Genomic DNA, 17,441 nt, shown 5'->3' with positions numbered 1-17,441 from the left:
ACTCAAATGATGACGAAGAAAGTTTTTTCAACAAACTTAAAGATGTACTGATTGGTTGAGAAATTTGAAGGTGGAGTAATGATGAGAAGGAGAATCATCCTTCAATCACAGAGAAGATTATATAAAAAAAAAAAAAAAAAAAAAAAGAAAGACGAAGTGATTGGTTTGTTATAATTCCTGTTGATGGCGGTAATTCAGGTTTAATTTTGCATTTCAAATACATTAAAATGCGTTTCAAATACGATATATATGAAAAGAATATATCTGAAACGCAAAAATTGCCTGAAAAGTTTTTTAAAAAATATATATCTCAAATTTCATGTTTCATCTTTATAGATAATTGTTCTTTTATTTATTAAGTTGAATTTGAGTACCCACAATTTGTTCAACCTGGCAATCCTCTATGGGAGATAAAGGGAGAGTTTTTGGCACAGGACTTCACTCTCGTCTGCACAGGCCTCAGATACTTTAAAATCATAGATGTCTGGAGAGTATGCTATTGAGACAGAGCTTACAAGAACACAGATGGGATTGTTAGCTTCTCTTAATTGACAACTCTCTCGTGAATCATAGGAAAATAGTGAGCATAAGAGATGAGGGGATTCCTGTGCTGAAGACTCTTGTTACAGTTCTGAGGAAAGAGGCTAAATTAGAATGCTCTTAACATGATAAACTTATTATACCCAGGTATGAAAGCTTTTTAAAGTAAAAATAATATACCACCTGAAAAAGAAATGAATTGTAATTGAAATGTTCTTAGATATAAGTAATGTAATATAATCATTCTTATGGATTTAAAGACATACAAATATAGAAAATAATCTTTCAATATATAAGAATGAAAAACTTTTTACTTATTCTTATAATTAATAATAAAATAAGAGAAAATATACAGAAATAGAGAAAAAATGGTAGTACTTTAGATAATTATTAATAGCTTGTGGGAGTTATCTAAATCTAACCTCAACCTGCGTATCCAAGTTTTCGTAATTAATGAGGGGGGGAAGGGAGGGATAAGAGGGGTGGGAGGGAATAAAAAGGAAATATATATGGTAATCATGGGTGTAAAGGAAAAAAGAGAAATGAAATACTTAAAACATTGGGAAAATATACATAATTTAATATCTGAAAATTTAAAAATAAATTGGATATTAAAATTATGTATTTAAATGTTAACGGTCTAAATCATATGATAAAAAGGAAAAAAGCACTATCATTTTTAAAAAGGCAAGATGCAGATATATGCCTTATACAAGAGACCCACCTCTCACATATAGAATCTAAAAAGCTAGAAGGAGGTTGGGTCAAAAAATGTTTTTTCTCACCAGCTATAGGGAAAAAAGCAGGTGTTGCTATTTTAATTAATAAAAAATGCTCTGCTTCATTTAAACTAAAAGCTTCAGATATTCATGGAAGATGGATAATGGTGGAAATGAATATGGGAAATACTACCATGACGTTAATCAATATATACGCCCCTAATTCGAACCAAAATGAATTCTTTAAAACTCTTCAACAACTGATCATACCACTGGTTACTTCAAATCTTATAGTAGCAGGGGACTTCAATGCTGTAATGGATCCTTTATTAGATAAAAACCCAAGTAGAGTTATGAAATCTATGGGACTAGATAATTTGATTCAATCTTGTGATTTAATAGATATATGGAGAATACTTCATTTTGATGGTCGGGAATTTTCTTTCTGTTCTCATGTTCACAATTCCTTTTCAAGAATAGATTATATCTTTACTTCAAATCATCTTGCACATCAAGTGACACAAGCTGCCATTGATCCAATTATTCTATCTGACCATGGTGGAGTGTGGATTAAAATTAAAACTACAGATCAAAATAATAACAGACCAATTTGGAAAAATGGATAATACACTGTTGGTTGACCAAAACTTTTGTGAAAATCTTCTAACAAAAATGAAAGAATTTTTTCAAATAAATGATAAAGATGATATTAACAGAGAAACTTTATGGATGCTTTTAAGGCATCAATTAGAGGACAAATAATTTCTTATTCGGCTTTTCTAAAAAAACAAATTAAAAAACAATTTTTAATCTTAGAAAAAGAGATAAAAAATTTAGAATCAAAACTTATAGAAAAATGGGAATATTCTATTCAACAAGAATTATTAAAATTAAAAGGTAAATATAATGAGATCTCATCTAAGATGATTAGGAAAGATTTATTTTCTCAACAAACATTGTACTATGGTAATTCTAACAAATCAGGAAGAATATTGGCAAACTATCTTAAAGCGAAAAAAAGAAAAACGAAATTAATAGCAATAAAAGATGAAAATGGAAATACATATACACAAATTGAACCTATTTTAAAACAATTCTTGAAATTTTATAAATCTCTTTATTCTTCCGAAAATTATCTAAATAAAGAAAAAGATGGTTTTGAATTTTTAAAAATGTTAGAGGGTCCAAAAATTCCTGAACATATAAAACGAAGTCTGGAAGAACCAATATCACTAAAAGAATTAGGAATAGCTTTGAAGTCCCTTAGAGTTGGATCCGCTCCAGGTGGTGATGGATATACAGTGGAATTTTATAAAACATTTCAAAATTTTTTATTACCCTATTTATTAAATCTCTATCAATATCAGCTCAATAAAGGTTGTATTAAAGGCACTATAGCAGAATCTTTGACTATTGTTTTGCCAAAGTCCAATAAAGATCCCACTTTGGTCTCAAACTATAGACCAATATCTTTAATAAATGTAGATGGAAAATTATTAGCAAAAATACTTGCGCTAAGATTAGCTAAAGCTCTCCCCCATATAATAGGTATGCATCAAACAGGATTCGTTGCTCAAAGACATTCATCTCACAATACCAGATTAACATTCCATATGTTATATTTAACAAAGAAAATGAATGAACCTACTTTTGCAATTTCATTAGACGCAGAAAAGGCCTTTGATAGAGTAGAATGGCCTTTTATGTATCAAGCAATGGAATGGTTTGGTATAGGTCCTGGATTTATACAAATGATACAAACAATGTATAGCTCCCCTTCTGCTAGATTATATATTAATAATACGTTTTCAGAAAAATTTAATTTACAGAGAGGAGTTAGACAAGGATGTCCCTTATCCCCTTTGCTGTTTGATATAGTTTTAGAACCCTTAATATTAGCCATCCAACAAGCTAAGGAGATACAGGGTATACCTCATTCAGATAAAGAATATAAGATATCTGCTTATGCAGATGATTTATTACTATATCTGAAGAATCCAGAATCCACCATTCCATATCTACTTGAATTGATTGAGAAATTTGGAAATTTTTCAGGATATAAAATTAATTGGAATAAATCAGAGATTCTTCCACTAAATATACATTGTACAAAAGGTTTATTTGATACATTCCCTTTTGTTTGGAAGGAAGAATATATTAAATACCTTGGAATTTTGATAACAAAAACAGTAGATGAAACAATGAAAATTAATGAAAAATGCTTATTACAAAAAAGTAATAGAAATGTGTGAGCAATGGAATCCTTTGCATTTATCTTGGTGGGGAAGAGTACAAACTGTAAAAAATGATGATTTTACCGGTAGTATGTTACCAAATGGGGATGATACCAGTTTTTTTTCAAGATTCGTTTTATACAAAAATAAATAGGACTTTGACAAAATTATATGGCTTAATAAAAAACCAAGAATTGCTCTAGCGTCATTACAAAGACCAATTAAGGAGGGAGGGGTAAATTTTCCCAACTTTTATAGGTATCATCAAGCCTATATCTTACGTCATGGTATGTATTGGATCCTCCCAGAACCCACAGATAATATTCCAGACTGGTTTTGGCTAGAATGGAGGCTTATGTTTCCATTACGTCTTAATCATGTAATTAGTATCAAAATGCCAAGGTTATACAAAGATCATAAAATATTTATGGATACCTGGAAAACTCTAAAATACATAAGTAATCTTACTCAAATTCCAATTAGTAAATCAACCAACCAAACTATATGGCTAAACCCCAAGATCAAAATTGGCGGTTTTAAAGTCATCTGGAAACATTGGATGATAGCAGGCATTCGCACTTTGGATGATGTAATTAAAAATGATAAATTGCTGGAGTTTTCACAATTGCAACAAAAATTTGGTCTCAATAAAACACAATATTTTAAATGGTTGCAATTGAAGCAATCTATTCAGAAAGGGTTCCCTGAATGGAAAGATCTCGCTAAATATCACAGTTTGGAATTCTTATGTTTCCAGATGGACTCAATAGGTCACAAAGCCGCACAGTGGTATAAATTAATATCCGGATATATAAATAAAAAACCAAAAAATGGTCTTAGAGACATTTGGAGCATTGAGATAAAACACCAAATTAGTGCATCTCAATGGCCACGACTTTGGTCTTGGAGGCTAAAATGTACGGTGTCAGCATCTATGAGACAAACTTGGTTTTTTCTTCTTCATAGAGCTTTTTGGACCCCTACTCGTTTACAAAAAATAGATAGTTCAAGATCTAATAGATGCTGGCACTGTCATATTGAAATTGGGACATTAGATCATCTTTTATTCTTTTGTCCATTTATCCTATCATTCTGGAAATCAATTTGGCCCCAAATTAACAGAATGTTAGAAAATCCAGTAGCCTTGACATATGATACTATATTATTTGGAACAACTATGAGAGCAAAAAGCCAAATTTCATCCAGTAATAACAAACTTTTATTTATTTTAACTGGAATTGCAATACAACAAATTACATTCAATTGGAAACAACATGATAGATTGAATTATATGTTCTGGTGGAATTCGGTATGCCACATATATAAAATGGAACTCGCTATTGCAACACACAAAGGACACATGAATAAATTTAAAAAAATATGGGGACCATTAACCGATTTTTGTAAAGAAGGATAATTTTTCCTATAAATAAAACTTGGAAATATCTGAAGACCGTTAACATGATTTCTCTAATGAACTTTTCCCATGATAAGATAATTGTAAAGAGGGACATGGGGTGGGCTTTTCAATTTTGATTATTACATACTAAATTAATATTTAAAGAATGTACAATAAAATTGATTATGTATTATTGGTTGGGAAGGAGGGTGGGACAGGGGATTATTATATTAATGTTAAACTTGATATTAATATATGAGTTAGTCAAGTGTGTATTTAAGTTTCTATTGAGTTTATTTGTAACACTTGTTGTAACACAAAAAAAATGAATAAAGATTTAAATCAGGATTTCCTCCATGAATATGCATGAGATCTATGTGCATGCACTGCTTTCAATGCATATTCATGGGGGAAATCCTGAAAACCCAATTGGATTGCGGCCCTCATGGAGGGACTTTGAAATCCTAAACCATCCCAAATTACTGGAATTCCCAAAGGCCACCTTTAATAAGACTATAAAGTCAATATTGATTAGTAAAGGCTACTATGTTATGCTTAACTGAGTTTTTTTTTCCAGCCAGTTATAAAATTATTCAAACTAAAATTTTCTTCTTGTTGACAGGAGTAACACAAAGCAAAGAGATTGTCTTTCCTTTCAGTAAAGAACCTGCATTTGTTACTGTTCCTGGAAACAGTTTTGCAGACCCATTTTCATTTGTCCCAGGGACATGGATTGTCAACATTATGGCAGAAGGCATCTTCTTGGTAAGAGAGATGGAGAAGCTGATTTTAGAGCTTAAGATGTATATAAGCCTATAGAATAGATGCTTAAAAGTGGGCTCTTATTGCTACACCTCCATGGCATGATTTTTGTAATTACTGTAACTCTGCTTTCAGATCCTCCTAAATAGTAAATATGAGCTTTTCTATCTTTTCCTTCAATATTAGGCTTTAGAATTTTATAGTATCAAAGCTCTACATTAATTATGGTCTAATCGATTTAGCTTATGCCTTGCTAATGTATTTTAAAAAAGTGTGCTGTGGCAGAATTAATATTCAGAGCTTGGCAAGCGCCATGGTTCTGCTCAGTGCATTATGGGATCAATCAGCTGATACATAAACCAGTTTAGGAGCCATGCACATTGTTCCACCTACTTTAAACACATTTCATTCTACAGTAAGCACATCTTATAAAATCTTGAAGTCAGAGTCTATTGCTGCTAATCTATCTTGACTTTTACTGTGTAGTAGATGAACCAAAAAATAAATGTTGGAAATGCTCCTTGATTAGGATTGCCAGATTTCCTCTATTAAAAAAGAGGACACCTGGCTCTGCCCCATTCCACCCCCCAGCCCCACCCTGTTCCAGTCCTGTCCCGCCCCCACACCCTGAGATTGGACCGCATCTGGAGGGCATCTGCACATGCATGGACATTGACATGAGGAAATTACACGCATGCACGCATTCATATGACATCATCGCATCAACAACGCGCATGCTCCAGATACATCCCTGAGGTCAGGGACTTCCAAAACCTGGACAAACTGCAGGGTTTTGGAAATCCCTCCAGGCACTCTATCAGTTCTCTAAAAAGAGAACATATCTGGGTTTTCCTGGACATCTGGCTATCCTTGATGCCAGAAACAATGAATGTTGCGGTAGCAGTAAGATGCTTGAGCAACTGGGCACGTGATGGAAGGACGTTGCAGGTGGTAGGAGTCTGATCAGGGGACGACTCTTGTTGTCATATCAAAGGCAGACCAGGCATAAATGATGTTATTTAGCAGTAGTTCATTTAAATCCAAAAGCAGCGTCTGCACTTTTTAAAGTGTGGAAACCATTAACAAAATATTGTAAGGATTAAGTAAAATTATTTCCCTTTTAATTATCAGTTCAGGATATAGGGAGGGGGTATTTTTATTATTACATATATTATATAATAATGGAAGATATGGATGGGAGGGATGGGAAAGGGGAAGGGATAAAAATTTATATAATGTACCAATGATTGTTTATAAGTGATATATTTATTGTTACTGTGAATGAATATATTTTACACTTAATGTAATTTTGAAAATGAATAAAGAATATAAAAAAAAAAATCACTTAATTCAGTTGCCAGTTGTCGAGGATGTGTTACGTTTTTACATATTGACACTAGCATTTTTTACATGCTGTTCCATCTCTTTGGATCACCCTGTTTAACTTCAGGCTCCGTCCCCATCCCCACTCTGACCCCACAGGTTCTGTCCTTATCCCTGGCCCATTCCCGTGGGCTCTGTCCCATTCCCACCCCATTGTTATCCAAGGGTACCCATCCTCGTATCATTCTCTAGATGTACAATGCTGCATCCGTCAGTAGAGCTATAGAAATGATAAATAGGAGTAAACCTGTGAATGGTATAGACCAGTGGTCTCAAACTCAAATCCTTTGCAGGGCCACATTTTGGATTTGTAGGTACTTGGAGGGCCTCAGAAGAAATAGTTAATGTCTTATTAAAGAAATGACAATTTTGCATGAGGTCAAACTCTTTATAGTTTATAAATGTTTCCTTTTGGCCAAGTCTTAATAATAAGATTGCAATTTATAGCTGAAGAGATAAACGGTCAAGAAACTGTTTTATTTTACTTTTGTGATTATGATAAACATACCGAGGGTCTCAAAATAGTACCTGGTGGGCTGCATGTGGCCCCTGGAACACGGGTTTGAGACCACTGGTATAAAATGAATGTACAAATCACATAGCAAGCCATTGCAAGTGGGTGATGGGCAGGGCACAGAAATATAGGTTATAGAATCCTGTTATCTATGCACCAGACTGCTATTTAGTTGCATTAATTTACACTTGCTATTGACAATGCACGTCTAAATGTTGGAATGTAAGTGCCGACTGCTAGGTTTAGGCTGGCTGCATATTGACAGCTAGATTTTGGCACATTTTACAGAATTGTCCCAATGTGGAGCCTATTGTAAAATGCATACAAAAATGAGAACACATGTTTATTTTTTAAAATTTCTCCATTAGCATTTATACCCAAATGGAGGCTTGCATAAGTGCTTGCATATGGAGCTTGCATAAGTGCTTGCTAGCTGCCCATTTGGACCTGGGGGTCTCCCGCAGTGATTGAGAGAGTAATCAAGCTTACCAAGGTGGGCAAGATAGCGACACAGAGGGGAGATGATGAATATTGGGGGGAGGATAGGGGCAGTGAGAAGACATGCTGAACATGGAGGAAGGATAAGGAGAGGGCAACCGAAAGAAGATGCCTGACAGGGCAGATTGGGGTGCAGAAAAAAGATGGAGTGTTAGAAAAAAAGACACCGACCAAAGCAAATGGAAACATAAAATGATCAGACAAAGGTTAAAAAAAAAGTATTTTTGATTCTGAATTTATTAATTTAAAATATGTTAGCTTTGGGTAATGCACATCTCTGATACCTTGTATTTCAGTTTCTATTTCTCTAGTTTTTCTGTACATGCAGAATCTGACTTCTTGATATTTCAAGTTAATTTCTGAGTAGAAATTCTATTACTGATCTGTGGTGGTCCCTCCCCCTTTATCCCCATTTGGAAGCAATGGTGTTATTAGGGCTCCATCCTAATTAAGAGTCTTCCTTGAAATGATGGCACTGCAGATACATTGTCTATTGCGACTGTCCATGAGTTTGCTGCATATCATTCAGGAAAGCTGAATAAGTGGTGCTGGCATTAATTAGTTCATTTTTGTTCACAAGGATTACATGGTTCTTCTACCCAGCGATTACTATGAAGCTGCTATCTTGCAGCTGAGAGTTACAGAGCCTTGTACCTATTCAGGGCGCGATGGAGACAAGTAAGTACATTATGCCTTGCTCTGTATGTAAATACCCTTCTGTCTGGCACCAATGCAACATGACCTCCATGTAACAACAGCTGCTACCATAAACAAACAGAGGGGTTGATTACTAACAGTTAATGCATGCTAATGCTGTTAATACATGTTATTGGCCACAGAGCAAATAATATGTGAAACCCCACTTGGGGGTACGTTTCTGACAGAGCTTGAATAAAAGAAAATCTTTGTGTATAATGTATATACAATCAGCATGTACCTGTTTACATTGAACCAAATGAGAACAATTGTGACTGCAATCTGTTGGGGATGCAGAAGAATAACATCTAGTTCACATAGTTATTTAGCAGAGGGGTTGGTTAATACTTTGTGCAAATCATGCGCTGAGGGATGAACGCACCGATATTTGGGGAGGACTGTTATACCTTTAAGAGATTATTTCTTGAACTAGTCTTTAAGCCCGTTACATTAACGGGCTTAACTGTCTGTCAGTGTTTCTTTATCTCTCTCTCCTTGTCCGCTGTCTGTATCCTACTGTCTCCCCCTCCCCCCCCCCGAGCAAAGCAGTCTGCCCTCAGCACCCACCTCCCCCCCAAATGTCTCTCCATGGCCTTCTTCTGTCCTCCCACCCCAGAGCAAAGCTGTCGGTCCCCAGCACACCTCCCCCCAAAGCAGCCCCCTTTCCCTATCTCTCCATGGCCCCTTCTGTCTCCCCCAGCACACCCCTCCCCCCAAAGCAGCCCCCTTTCCCTCTCCCTGTCTCTCCATGGCCCCTTCTGTCTTCCCCCCCAGAGCAAAGCTGTTTGCCCCAAGCACACCCCTCCCCCTAAAGCAGCCCCCTTTCCCTCTCCCGCTGACTCTCTCTCTGGCCCCCTTTCTCTGTCTGTCTTTCTGTTCCTCTCCCTGCCCCTGTGTCTTTCTTTCTTTCTTTCTGTCTCCCTCCCTCCCGCTGTCTGTCTATCATTTTTCCCCATTTCCCTGTGCAGCAGCATTTCCATCCCACTTCCCTTTGCAGCAGCAACAGCATTTCCCTCCTATCCCCCCTTTCCTGTGCAGAAACAGTAGCAGCATTTTCCCCCACCCCCTCTTTCCCTTCTCTTACCTGCTCCGTTCGGCCCCTCCCCCTTCTTTTACTGCCGTTGTCCTGCTCCAGGGGTGTCCAATGTCGGTCCTCGAGGGCCGCAATCCAGTCGGGTTTTCAGGATTTCCCCAATGAATATGCATGAGATCTATTTGCATGCACTGCTTTCAATGCATATTCATTGGGGAAATCCTGAAAACCCGACTGGATTGCGGCCCTCGAGGACCGACATTGGACACCCCTGTCCTGCTCCATCCGGCCTGTTCCTGACCCTCCCACCGCCGACAAAGCTCAGGGCTCCAGCTGCGTAGGCAGCACTTTAAACACGCTGCTTCGCGGCCTTCTGCCGATTTCCTCTGCCGCGTCTGTCTCCAATGATGTCAGAGACGTGGCAGAGGAAATCAGCAGTAGAAGGGCGCGAAGCAGCGTGTTTATAGTGCTGCCTACGCCGCTGGAGCCGGGAGGTTTGTGGAGGGTCAACGGCTAGAGCGGGGCTGCTGTCCACCACTCGGTTGCTGCCATTGGTGCTGCCTACGCCGCTGGAGCCGGGAGGTTAAGAGAGAGAGAGAGAGAGAGCACAGTCGCGCGCCTCCAGCCCCCGCATGCGCCCTGAGGTTTAGAATGTTGCTACAGAAGCATACCTCAGGGTGCCAGCGCTCACGAATTTTCAAGAGCGCATGCGCCTTTAGCATTTTATTATTATTGATGGGAATAAAGCTTGTGGGTTCAAATGAATGAGGGGATATAAACTGAGAAGAACTGAATCAGAATAAGGAGAAATCTACTCCCCATGAAGTCAAGGGAGAGAGAAAATGGTGGGGAGTTCAGAGAGTTGAACTGCAGGGAATAGAATTGTTGAAGAGTCTGGAATCCATGAGTCTTGCCATTCATAGACTCATTTCTGTGCAATACTGTATATACATTGAAGAGACAGCTATGTGGGAAACCCTACATTAGCCACCGTGAGAACGGGCTACTGGGCTTGGTCTGACCTAGTAAGGCTATTCTTATGTTATTACTCGAGGCACTCCTGAAAATCAGCTGCCTTTGGGAGCTAGAAGCTCAGGGCTGAAGAAAGAAGACTAACAGCCCTTAGGAGCTAAGTTCAAGGCAAGCAGCCTTTGGAAGCAGCTCAGGGCAGAAGAAATGGGCTTGTGGTGCCTAAGGGTTGAGAAGAGGCAGATCTCTAGCAGGAGCCTTGTTATTGGCAGTTGCAGACCTCTAGCAGGAGCCTTGTTATTGGTAGTTGCAGAGCCTTGTTGAGAGCTGATAATCTGGACCCCAGCAAGGAACTACCCCAGAGGCTCTTCTTGAAGATGAGGAAGGCTACCATGTTTCAATTGGCACTAGTAGCTCAGCAGAGGAATCAGGCTACTGGGATGCAATCTTCGCCAATAGCCCAATGGGGGAGGAGGCTCCCAGGAAACAGTCATCTGAGAGGGAGAGCTTTTGGGAGGGTAGCAACCTTCAGAGCTCCAAGGAAAACCACCAGGAGGCTACAGCAGGAGCAGACTCAGCTGACCTGGAAGGACAGCAGCCACCTATCCCTGAGAGCTTCAACAGATGGCTGAGATTTGGGGGATTAGGTGAGAGTGGGTTAGAAAGGAGAGGAGGGATTTAGACACAGCTACGTCCACCTATTTGACTAAACTGAGAAATTTGGGAGCTGTTGCAATTACACTGTTGACAGAACTGAGAGACATGTACAAGGGGTTGCTGAAAGGTTCTCAGCCCAACCAACAAAGTTGGGGTAGTCTCCATCGAGGGCTATACACGTAGTTCAGTGATTTTTCCACTTTTTTCGTTCCCTCATAAAATATGGAAAGAAAAAAGTGGAAAATCATTGGACTAAATGTATAGCCCTTGATGGAGACTGCCCCAGCTTTTTTGGCTAGGCTGAGAACTTATTAGTGGCCCCTTATAAAGGTTCACGAGACTAAAATAGAACTAGATTTAAAAGGTTCAAAAGACTGAGTTAATGGGCTTGAATATCTGAAATATAGGCTAATGCTGTTTGTTTAACTGTAGGTGTGTAAGAATTGCTTTAAGTGTGTGATCATTGAAACTATTGAAAATGTTTATAACAAATGGTTTGATGACAAGGCCTATGCATATAGTTAAAAAAAACTTGTTTAATATGTTAGCCCACCTTGTTCAAAGAACTCTTTTTGGATTTTTCCTTTGGGAAGAAGAGGGTAAACCTACCCGTTAACACTTCTTTACCCCAGGTGGAGGCACAGAGCACTAACTGAGTGAGGAACTGACAGAGACTGTCTTCGGGGGACTCCAGCCAGGTTGAGCCCCAAATCCAGAGCCGCCCTGCAAGGGTCGTTACGTATGCATTAATGGCATTAGTGCACATTAACAGCTAGTAAATGACTCCCAGAATAACATAACAGTCCTTAGAAGAATCAAGTCCCAATGATTTTAAATATCTTTAAAGTGTAATCCAGTGAATTTTTATTTACAAGAAATTATAACAATTTTTTTCAAAACTGTACATGTCCCTTCTTTCACCTTGCAGTTGCTTGCTTTATCAGCACTTGCCGATGGACAGATTCTCCTGTGGCCTGGCTACTGAGGGGTCATATTTTTCACAAGGTGGGGAAAGACAGCAGATGGTGCTGCGTCAGCCAATCTCAAAGCATCTGGTGATGGCACATATAAGTGGAAGACAGGTACCACCCTCCTCCTGCTCAATAAATGTATGGATGAAATAAGCTGCAGTGAGTACACAAAAGGTCTTAAAAATTACACAGATTGAGTGTCTAAATGAGATTACACTGCTGCCTGGACTTGTATTTCCACGTATCCTATTGAGTCTTTCAAGAGAACGAGAGCTACAAGTCCATGCATGTAGGCTAACATGAGGACTGGAGTAACCTATTCCTTATGGCAGTGGTTCTTAAACCTTTTCCGGGGGACCCCCAGCCAGTTGGGTTTTCAAGATATCCCTAATGAATATGCATTAGCAAGATTTGCCTATAAAATAAGTAGTAGGCATGCAAATTTCTCTCATGCATATTCATTAAAACATAACTCCATAAATAGAAAAGAGCTATACAATTGGCATAAATGTTATAACTATTGCCACTTGCCCAAATAATGTGTTCATAGATTTATTTATTTATTTTAATTACAATACAGCAACCTATCTACTTACAATTCATACCTTATAAATATATTAAAACATACACAATCTACCCAAACACCTCACTAAAAGTTCATTCTTAAAGTGCAACAATGTCCTTATAATTTACTGCAAATTATAATTTATCACAGTAAATTATAAGGACATTGTTGCACTTTAAGAATGAACTTTTAGTGAGGTGTTTGGGTAGATTGTATATGTTTTAATATATTTATAAGGTATGAATTGTAAGTAGATAGGTTGCTGTATTGTAATAAAAAAATAAAAGTAATAAATCTGTAAACACATTATTTGGGCAAGTGGCAATAGTTATAACATTTATGCCAATTGTATAGCTCTTTTCTATTTATGGAGTTATGTTTTAATGCATGAGAGCTATTGAATTGATATTATAAATCCCGGTGTTATTTATATAATGCATATTCATTAGGGATATCTTGAAAACCTGACTGGCTAGGGGTCCCCCCCCCAGGACAGGTTTAAAAACCACTGTCTTATGGCATAGAATCAGGATGCAGTCCTGTGATGGTTGTAGTCAGTTTCTTGATCCTGAAGAGTACCCAGCGTGTTCTTGCACTATTCCTTAATAGGTTGAGTTCCAGCTGCTAGTGAGCATCCCACAAGTCGGCCGCTATGTGATTGTCATAGAATATGCCAATGAAGATGAGCAGGCATACGATGTTACTGTAACCCTAGACCATAGCCCCAGAGCAAATGCTGAGGCTAGAGCAAGCCTATACAGCTGCAAATACAGGTGAGCATGGAAAGTCAAGCCATACTGTCATCTCTTTGAAAATTAGAAACACCATAAGGTCACTTTATACTGTATATCTTCATTAATCCTTTGTAGCTTGCTGGCCTACCATGCTTTGATTCTTCTGAACGAGCAGTGACTGAACCTTGGTGATTTGTCCCTTTATTTCTGTGGTGCTGTTTTCCAGTTTCTGTCTCTGCTGCTGACAGACACCTGTTGCATGTCTGACAAGAGCCAAGAATTTTGGAGATCTGTCATCTCCTTTAATCTGTTTGGTGGCATGAAGGGCAATTCCATAAGCTGGTGCTTAATGTTAGGCATCAAAGATATGAGTAGGCTATAATACCAGGCAATGAGCAATCCACAAGAGCCAGCGGTATGAGTCAAAGCCTTGTTAATTTTTTTTTTCCAAATTGTTATTCATTTTTATATGTCACAACAAGTGAACAATAATACAACAATTGGTTCATACAAATCACTTGAAAATCTTTTCTATTATCATTGTAAATATATAAATTTAAGTCCCTCCCCCACCCTCCCCTTCCACCAATAATATAATTCAAGCATATTATACATATATGCCTTGTTTATTTTAATCCAGGATGTATCAATGTCTCCTAGAGATTTATTTTATAAATTTCTTAAGGAATTGTTTAAATACCCAGAGACTGGTTTTCCACCTTTACATAGAATATATTACCTTCCAGTATCTAAGAAGGCTGCTCAACCTGCGATTTCACCTGATTCATCTAGTTCAGGGGTAGGCAATTCCGGTTCTTGAGAGCCGGAGCCAGGTCAGATTTTCAGGATATCCACAATGAATATGTATGAGATGGATTTGCATGCACTGCCTCCTTGAGATGCAAATCTATCTCATGCATATTTATTGTGGATATCCTGAAAACCTGACCTGGCTCCGGCTCTCGAGGACCCTGATCTAGTCCAATGGACTTAACAAGAATATTGGAAACCTCAGAAGACGAAGTCATCTCACACTCTACACTTCTGGTGTCTTTTGTCTTTCAACAAGACAAAGAGACACTTCTTAGACTGTTTTTTAGGCTTAAAGAAGTGACCTTTATGGACTTTAAAATCTCCATGTTCCCGGATGTATCAAAGTTAAGTCAGACCAGAAGGAAAGGTTTCCTACAAGTGAGACAATCTTCTCTTTGGGGGCTAAATTTCAACTTAGATATCCTTGTAAATATTTGATCCTTTTGGGATCAAAATTCATATTTTTTAACCCCTTTCCTAGAGGGGAAAGGAGTAATTCCTTCCAGTGCCACCACAGTGACGTAGGTCCTTAAAACAATGTTGAAGATATAACACTACACTAATGATTTTCCTTTGTTTCCTTGTTAGATATCAGATCCCATGATAGAATGTGAATTGCTTCTCCCATATTGTGGGCTTTATTGAGAGTGATAATTTTATATTGAGTATTATTTGTTTTTGTTTTAACTGATATGTAAAGCCCCTCTTTTTCCATATATATATATACTGGTTTATGTATATCTATAAAAGAATAAATAAGAAAATGACAAATTTAATAAGCTTGTTATAGAATGAGGATGAGAGTGCCTACAGTCAATAAGAGTAACAGAAAACAAACCACTACACAGTCAATCACCTTTCTCAATATTGCACTCTCATTACTGCCAACAGCCTGGAAATCCAATGAGAATTTAATGTTGCTCAGCTTGAATAACTTTATTTATCATGTCAGTCAAACTGACAAAGGTTAAAGTCCCAACACTTGGTGATTTCCTTATATCCTGAGGGCAGAGAGAGCATTTCCTGCTAGATTTTTATTGAACAGGAACTGATACATTGTTCTCTTCTCCTGGCCAACATGATGAATCCTGGGCCAATATCTGCATCTACAGTTGGGATATTTTTCCCCTGTTATCAGTCTCCAGGTAGATTTCCATAGCAATAGCTGTGGAGTTTTCTGCATAACTGAAATTACATTACATTAAATGATTGAGTACCACAGTAGGAAATGACAGGAGGGGGTGAAGATAACGCAGGACTGATGAAATGTACAATGTATTTCCAACTGCAGATTTCTCTGCCGCAGCATTGTTGTGGACACTATGAATCGTATTGTAGTATATGAACTTCTAGCAGATGTGGAAATTCACCTTAAGGCTTCGTTAATTAATATTCTTTTGGTAAGTTTCTCTACCATATTTTGCCTGCCAGAGGTACTGTTTTCTGCACAGCAATTTGGAGATAAGGGAATGGAAGCAAACCATTTCAGTAATGCATCTCATTTACATGAACCACAGGGTAAACTTTCAGCTAGCACAGTAATTTGAGCACTGGTACAGGCTCTGGTTATTAAATTATGTTTAGATTCAGCACCCATATTCATATGTGTGAGGACCAGAGCCAAGACCAATTTGCAAGCTGGAGTCCCGCAGCAAGCATGCACCAGACACTCCTTGCACTCCTCTAAATAAGATAGACCAGTGTTTCCCAACTTCTTCAAGTCAAGTACCCCCTATGTTGAACAAATTTCAACCGAGTACCCCCGAGCAGCAAAGATTTTGAAATGGACTTTTTTCTTAGTGTTAAACAGTTAATTAACTAGGCAACAAAAGGTCACTGCAACTGGTAAAAACACAGTTAGCAACTGACCAAACACAGTTGGCATGATCTGATATATGTATTTCAGTCTCATATTTCCACAATAAAGTACAGATATTGAAGGTTCATTTAATAAAATGGGTAGGGCCTACTATAATTGGATGCAAGTTTAGAGGATTTAGAGTGTTTAATATGTCCAAAGTATTGATATCAGAGAGGTTGTCAAAATGGACATTGAAATCACCTAAGACCAGAGGGAAAGATGTAGCGGAACAGAAATCAAATAGTAGATCTTGGAGTAAAGCTATTTTGTTTTGCCCTACTGGTGGAGGGACATAGAGTAATAAGAAATTGAGGTTAGTGTTTGAATTAAACTTAAGGTGAAGATATTCAATGGTGGTGTTTCCAATGGAGTGATCACTGAGATTAATAAGATTATTTTGAAATATGATGGCTAGGCTACTGCCTTTACGATTTTGGTGGTGGTTCGTGAGGTAATCATAGTTGGGAGGACAGCAATGGGAGAGATATGCTTCATCGCCTTCGGTAAGCCAGGTTTCGGTGATAAAGAGTATGTGTAATCCCTGATGAAGGATGCATCTTTTAAAAGATGATATTTACTTTGATGGATCTAGCGTTAATGAGTCCTAATTTTAAGCTCGCGCTAAATCGGCTAGCTCGCCTTAGTAAAAGACCCCCACAGTCTTTGCATCTACCACCTCTACAGGTGCAACTAGACAGAAATTTCCTTGCAAAGGCATTAAAAAGCAGCACAGAGCACAAAAAGTTCTCTGTTTTTCAGTGTTACCTGGATTTATCAAAGCTGAGATTATCACCTTTTCCATACCACAGCTTGTCATATGTGTACAGAAAAAAAAATCCCCAGACATCTGTCTTAATTCAAAAGAAGTGACAGCATACTCCACATTGGGCCTCTTTTACAAAGCCTTGGTAGAGATTCTCCTGTGGCAAATACACTAAAGCCCATAAGAACTGAATGGGCTTCAATGCATTTGCCGCAGGGGAATCTCTACCAAGGCCTTGTAAAAGGAGCTCATTATAAGGCAGAGGAATCTCATGGATACAACAGGGATAGTTCTGAGGTAAAAGTTCAAAGGCTTTCTGCTGCTGCTGAT

At 38.0% G+C, this 17,441-nt stretch overlaps 1 protein-coding gene across 1 annotated transcript in view; it reads left to right on the top strand.

The window, feature by feature from the left end:
* Nucleotides 1-17,441, top strand: part of LAMA3 (laminin subunit alpha 3) — a 509,154-nt gene that overhangs the window by 186,302 nt on the left and 305,411 nt on the right. Inside the window, exons 25-28 of the mRNA XM_033933874.1 lie at nt 8,630-8,727; nt 12,333-12,486; nt 13,550-13,713; nt 15,779-15,887. Coding sequence (XP_033789765.1) covers nt 8,630-8,727; nt 12,333-12,486; nt 13,550-13,713; nt 15,779-15,887 — 525 coding nt within the window. The remainder of the gene's footprint in view (nt 1-8,629; nt 8,728-12,332; nt 12,487-13,549; nt 13,714-15,778; nt 15,888-17,441) is intronic.

This window comes from Geotrypetes seraphini, chromosome 2 (genome assembly GCF_902459505.1).
Source record: "Geotrypetes seraphini chromosome 2, aGeoSer1.1, whole genome shotgun sequence".
NCBI classification, from domain to species: Eukaryota; Metazoa; Chordata; class Amphibia; order Gymnophiona; family Dermophiidae; genus Geotrypetes; species Geotrypetes seraphini.
This window is presented reverse-complemented; position numbering and strand designations above follow the sequence as displayed.